This window comes from Nematolebias whitei, chromosome 19 (assembly GCF_014905685.2).
Source record: "Nematolebias whitei isolate Nwh7 chromosome 19, NemWhi1, whole genome shotgun sequence".
Lineage (NCBI taxonomy): Eukaryota > Metazoa > Chordata > Actinopteri > Cyprinodontiformes > Rivulidae > Nematolebias > Nematolebias whitei.
This window is the reverse complement of record NC_056516.1, coordinates 38,600,929-38,606,874: the sequence shown is the minus strand read 5'-3', so window position 1 is coordinate 38,606,874 and position 5,946 is coordinate 38,600,929. Positions and strand designations below refer to the sequence as shown.

Below are 5,946 nucleotides of genomic sequence, written 5' to 3'. Positions count from 1 at the left end.
TCAGCTGATTCTGTAGGTAAACAAACACACTTCAGCTGATTCTGTAGAGAAACAAACACACTTCAGCTGATTCTGTAGGTAAACAAATGCAAAGAACTGATTTTTATTGATATTTCTGGTAATTTATAGACATTTCTTTTGAATTTTCCAGATAAATTTTATTCAACTCTGACTCTGTACCTTAAAGTTTATTTGTAACAAAATAAATAAAAAAAGCTTAATGTTCAGCTGGTCTGGTCCGGACCTCGCAGTAAAAGCCTTGGATCAGAACCTGTCTGTGAAATGTTCAGCTCCTTTGTTGCCATGACGACCGCTCATACCCACCGTGACTCATCGTCGAGGAACCGGTCCGTTGAGTCACATTCTCCGTTTGTCACGCCGTCACACCTCCTCCTCCCTCGTGTCTCAACGGAGACGCCATCTGAGACCAGGTCCGAGCCCAGATCACAGACAGGCCGGTTCTGCTCCACAGCAGAGGTCCGGCTGCAGGAGGAGACTTTACATGAAACGTACACGCCTGCAAGTGTCCACGCTCACCTGGAGAGGAACCTTAAAGACACTCGTCCTCTTTGAAGTTGAGAATATTGAAGGAAACGGCTCAGGGACACGGAGACAAAATGAACTTTATCTGAACGCTGGTTCGGTTCTGTTTGGTTCTGTTTGGTTCTGTTAGCAACAGGAAACACGTCATAAAGAAACCGAGTTTATTACGGTTGAGATTTATAAACTAACTTCACAGTTCAGCCAAACGAGGAGCAGAACCAGGTCCATCCATCTGGAAAAACAGGTTGGGTTCTTCAGTCCACTCGGCCCGGTCTGTCAGCTGCACCTTGCAGAAGCTGGAAATGTCACTTCCTGTCTGGCAGCTCTGCCTCACCTGTGTGAAACACGCCTGTTCACCTGTGTGAAACACGCCTGTTCACCTGTGTGAAACACGCCTGTTCACCTGTGTGAAACACACCTGTTCACCTGTGTGAAACACGCCTGTTCACCTGTGTGAAACACACTTGTTCACCTGTGTGAAACACGCCTGTTCACCTGTATGAAACACGCCTGTTCACCTGTGTGAAACACACTTGTTCACCTGTGTGAAACACACTTGTTCACCTGTGTGAAACACACTTGTTCACCTGTGTGAAACACACTTGTTCACCTGTGTGAAACACGCTTGTTCACCTGTGTGAAACACGCCTGTTCACCTGTGTGAAACACGCCTGTTCACCTGTAAACTGCTTAAACACGATAAACATCGTCCTGTTCCCTGAAAGAAGCCACAACCAGAACACGGAGCCTTGAGTGAAAAAGTCACATTTTAATTTTCATTTATGCAGAAAATAAAGTCAGCAAACGTTCACCAGAGTTCTTTGTTTAATAAATGTTCGTCTTTTCTCCTGTTGAACTGAATCTGGACTCTGGATTCTGAATCCGACTGTTTTCAATAAAAATCCGTCTGTAAAGAAGCGAGTCCAAGTGAAACGTTGTGATTCCAGAGGTTTGTTCTGAATCAGAGCTTTAGAGATGAAACGTGACTGAAACTGAATCCCTGCCTCCAGGTGACGAACACCAAACAGAACGTTTTACTTGTGAAACGTGTTGTTTGTCTTATAACTTGTTGCTCGACCAAATCTTTGGAACACGAGCGGTCCAACGGCTGAACGACCTGCGACGTCTGACCATGCAGTGAAGTTCTGCTTTATTTCATTTGGGAGAAATGAACAGAGCGTCCATCGTTGCTCAGAGCTCGTTCTTGCAGCCTCCTGATGAAAAGCAGCAAACTCTGTGCTGCTGATCGCCGGCGTGGCTCCTCAGACATAAAACCTGCCCGGCCGGACGAGTTGGACGGATTGAACCCATCAGAACCTGTTTGGACTTGACCGTCGGCAGCGTTTCCACAGAACCTTTGTGTTTTTATTAGGCTGACCTCATCTCGTTCCCTCTGCGCCCCCTCCCATGTGGTTCTGAGCAGCAGTCCAGAGTCCGGTACCTGAGCCTCAGCTCCGGGCCGTGTGATGAAGAGGAGGAAGAGTCTGACCTCCTGACCCTCAGGCAGCCGCCTGATGACAAACGGACACACTCTGTTCTCGACACCTTTTAAAACAACTGAACAAAGATTTCTCTCATTAAATGTTAAAATGTACTCGAGCTACTAAAACATTATCGCCCGCCTCCACTGAAGCAGCCTCCTGAAACCCGGTTCAGTCCGGCCGCCACAGCTAATTCACCGTAGTTTGTATAAAACTTGTTTTCAGACACCGAGCTGAGACCTGGTGTGGTAGTAGCTGAGGGTTGTCACCACAACAGACTCTGACTGAAGACGTCACTTTGAACCTTTGCTCCAGTCTGCAGCTGGGGAGGTGCCTGAGGACCAGGAGGTCACCTGGCGTCCTCCGTTTGGACGCAAACGTCTCTGAGACTCATCCGACCGACCGATGGGTCGACCAGCAGGTGGGGGGACACGACACAGTGTGATCTGAGCAAACCAGGACCAAACAGGACACAGCAGAGGTCAAAGGTCACTGAGACTGGTTGTAGACGAGGCCTGGTCCAGAATGTCTCAGTGACTTTAACGACTGTTGTTGTTTTTTAAATCAGAAAACAACGAACAGTTCACAGAAAATAAGTTTCTGTTGTAGAAATCATGTTTGACCGTGATGTGACCTCTTCCTTAACAAACGCAAGAATATGTCATTTTTATCTGTTTTATTTTATTATTTATTAATGTTTATTATTATTTTTATTTACATTTTATTAATTTTATTATTTTATTATTTATTTATTAAAATTTATTATTATTATTTATTATTTTATTATTTATTAATATTTATTATTATTTATTTACATTATATTAATTTTTATTATTATTATTTTATAATTTTTTATTATAATATTATTTATTAATATTTATTATTATTATTTATTTACATTTTATTAATTTCATTATTTATTATTTTATTATTTATTATTATTTTATTTATTATTATAATATTATTTATTAATATTTATTATTATTATTATTATTTATTTACATTTTATATTATTTATTATTTATTATTTTATTTTATTTAGTTTGTTGTTGTTTTTTGATGCTACACAAAATCAGAACCGAATGGTAATGTGTCGCAGTGTTTTTGTTTTATTATGTTTAGTGTTTTGTAACGACGGTCGCTTCTTGTTTTTGTCTCGTTGTTGTAATAAAGGTTTGTGACGTGAGAACATCGTGATCTCTACTGATGTCGGTTCTGGAGACTCCTCTAGAACCTTTGGAGATGATTGTACAAAGAAGGATTCTTCATCAAATGAAGAACATTATAGACAACCCTCAGCATCCTCTTCATCAGACTGTCCCACAACAACAGTCTTCAGTCAGAGGCTTCTTCAGATCTGCTGCAGGACAGATGCTACAAGAGATCCTTCCTGCCCACAGCATCAGCATCTAGAAGAACTCTTAATGAAACCAGGATGATGAGTTACCACAACATTTAATTTATCTCTAGGATTAATAAAGTATTTATGAACTGAATTTAATTGAATTTACAATTGTAAACATCACCGTTTTACATTTACCGGTAAGTATTTAGGTACCTGCTCAAAGACGAGTCTGCTCATGGGTGACAAAATCCATCCAGTTTTTATGGATAATAGTTTTTATGAATATAGTTTTTATGGATAATAGTTTTTATGAATAATAAAGCTTGTTTTTGTGTATTTAAAATGTACATTGACTTTTGTCTGAGCTCTGATCAAGCTGTAGCTGAGTGTTGTCATAATTTGTGCACATCTTAAAGGTCATTGCTTTAATTAGATACTGTTTTAGGTGGTAATATTCTATAATATTTTACTCTATTATTTATTATTTACTCTTTACTTATTATACAGGTCTCTTGTGTAAATGAGTCCTCCCGACTCAAAGAGACTAAATTGTATAAATAAAGGTTGAATTAATTGTATTATATATTAATAATATATTGAATATGCTGAATATGGGAGAGGTTGCAGCACGGTGGCTCAGTTGGCAGAGCTGTTGCCTCTCAGTGAGAAGGCTGTTGGTTCAAATCCCGGTCCGAGATGCTTCTGGGTGGAGTTTGCATGTTCTCTCCGTGCTGCGTGGGTTTTCTCCAGGTACTCTGGTTTCCTCCCACAGACCAAAAACACGCATGTTAGGCTGACTGGTGTCTCTTCCCTATGATGGACTGGACACCTGTCCAGGGTGTCCTCTCGCACAGTGACTGTTGGACATGGGCACCAGTGACCCCCGTGACCCGAAAAGGCGGAAGCGAGTAAATATAATGGATGGATGGATGGATGGATGGATGGATGGACGGATGGATGGATGGACGGATGGATGGATGGACGGACGGATGAATGGATGGATGAAAATTACAGGTTAGGGATTGTTGTGCTGTTGCAGCGCTGAGTGAGATGTTGCGTGTCTCGGCTGCGTGATGACGTTTCGCGCAGGAATGCGTCTGATTTGCAGGCTGCTGGCCGTGACGTCATGCCTCCTCCCATCTCATATAAAAGCTCCTGGTCGTCCGCAGTCTTCCTCTTTCTGTTACCTGGGCAGGGCAGCAGCTTTGGCCGTGAAAACCCTGAAACACCGGTGAGCTGGGCTGGGTTCGTGGATTCCAGGCGCGACATGGCCCTTTCGTGACGTTTGAATTTACCTTTAAAACGTTTTACAGTTCGAGTCCGTCTGTTCGGGCGTTAACGCATTTAAAGCTTTGATTTGTTATGTAACTTGAAGCTAACCTGTGGGATTTTTAAACTACTAAATAATTCAGGAGAAGCTAATGTACGGAATAAGTTGTGTCTTGAGTGCTTTTATTTAAATTAAATGAACGGAGGAAGGAGACGGGAGGAGAAGCTGCGTGTTAAAAGGAACAAAGGAGGCTGGAAAAAGGCTCCATCCGAGGGATGCTCCGCTGGCATTTCTCCCCTCTCCTCCCTGAAACAACTGGACGTGTTTCCCAGCGACAGGTGTTCGGGTCCGGACGGGATGGACTCTGGATATTTCGGTCTTTGTAACTTTATCCGACGTGGCTGAGACGGGAACACGTGTCTCGTCTGGCCTGTGGCCGACTGAGGCCTGCTAGCCGCCGCCTGCTAGCGGCTAACCTCTGAGGAAACGTCGGCCAATAACGATGATTTGACAAATTTTTAAAGATTGATTCTTAGAGTTTATTTAAATAAATGTCTCGTTTATGTTCTTTAGCAACTTCCCTGGGCGGTGGGGTGCTTAAAAGCGGGTCGAAATGTCTCGTTAGCATTGTGTGTTAGCCCTGAAGGTTGCAGTTGGTCCAGTGCTTAAAGACAATTTGTTTCTTCACAGAAACTAACAAAATGGGAAAGGAAAAGACCCACATCAACATCGTGGTCATTGGCCATGTCGACTCCGGGAAGTCCACCTCCACCGGCCACCTGATCTACAAGTGCGGAGGCATCGACAAGAGAACCATCGAGAAGTTCGAGAAGGAGGCGGCCGAGGTTGGTGACTCGACTCGTTTCGCCTTTTTTCTGTTTTTTTTTTTTACGGTTAGTCATCTCCAAGATGGCGGCGTCAGCGTGCCCAACTGGCCGGCACGAGGGAGTCTCTAAAGCCGTGAGCGCGCATGCGGGGCGGGGCTTCCAGTCGGGAACGGCTGATGGTGACTGTGCACTCTGAAGGCCGCGGCCTGTCGGAGGAAAAGCTGACGTCACGCAGTTTTACCTTAATATGTTTAAATATACCCCCTTTAAATGTTTAATAAAGAAATGTTCCTCTAGTTTACATGAAGTGTTAACGTTTTTTCTGAATGGTAATTTACACTTTATTCCTCACATTTTCAGTAGTTTAATTGTAAAGCTGTTTATACAACTCTTACATGTTTCTGTATGATCTGATTCACATTTCGTAATCTAAGAACTTTGCTGTCTTCACAGATGGGCAAAGGCTCCTTCAAGTACGCC

At 42.9% G+C, this 5,946-nt stretch overlaps 1 protein-coding gene across 1 annotated transcript in view; it reads left to right on the top strand.

Annotated features, from left to right (window-relative positions):
- Nucleotides 1-4,532: 4,532 nt before the first annotated feature.
- LOC119425808 (elongation factor 1-alpha-like) overlaps nt 4,533-5,946 on the top strand; it is a 2,440-nt gene continuing 1,026 nt past the window's right edge. The window contains exons 1-3 of the mRNA XM_037693356.1: nt 4,533-4,600; nt 5,330-5,484; nt 5,920-5,946. The exon at nt 5,920-5,946 is cut by the window's right edge and continues 198 nt beyond it. Of these exons, the coding sequence (XP_037549284.1) occupies nt 5,341-5,484; nt 5,920-5,946 (171 nt within the window). The 5' untranslated portion in view covers nt 4,533-4,600; nt 5,330-5,340. The remainder of the gene's footprint in view (nt 4,601-5,329; nt 5,485-5,919) is intronic.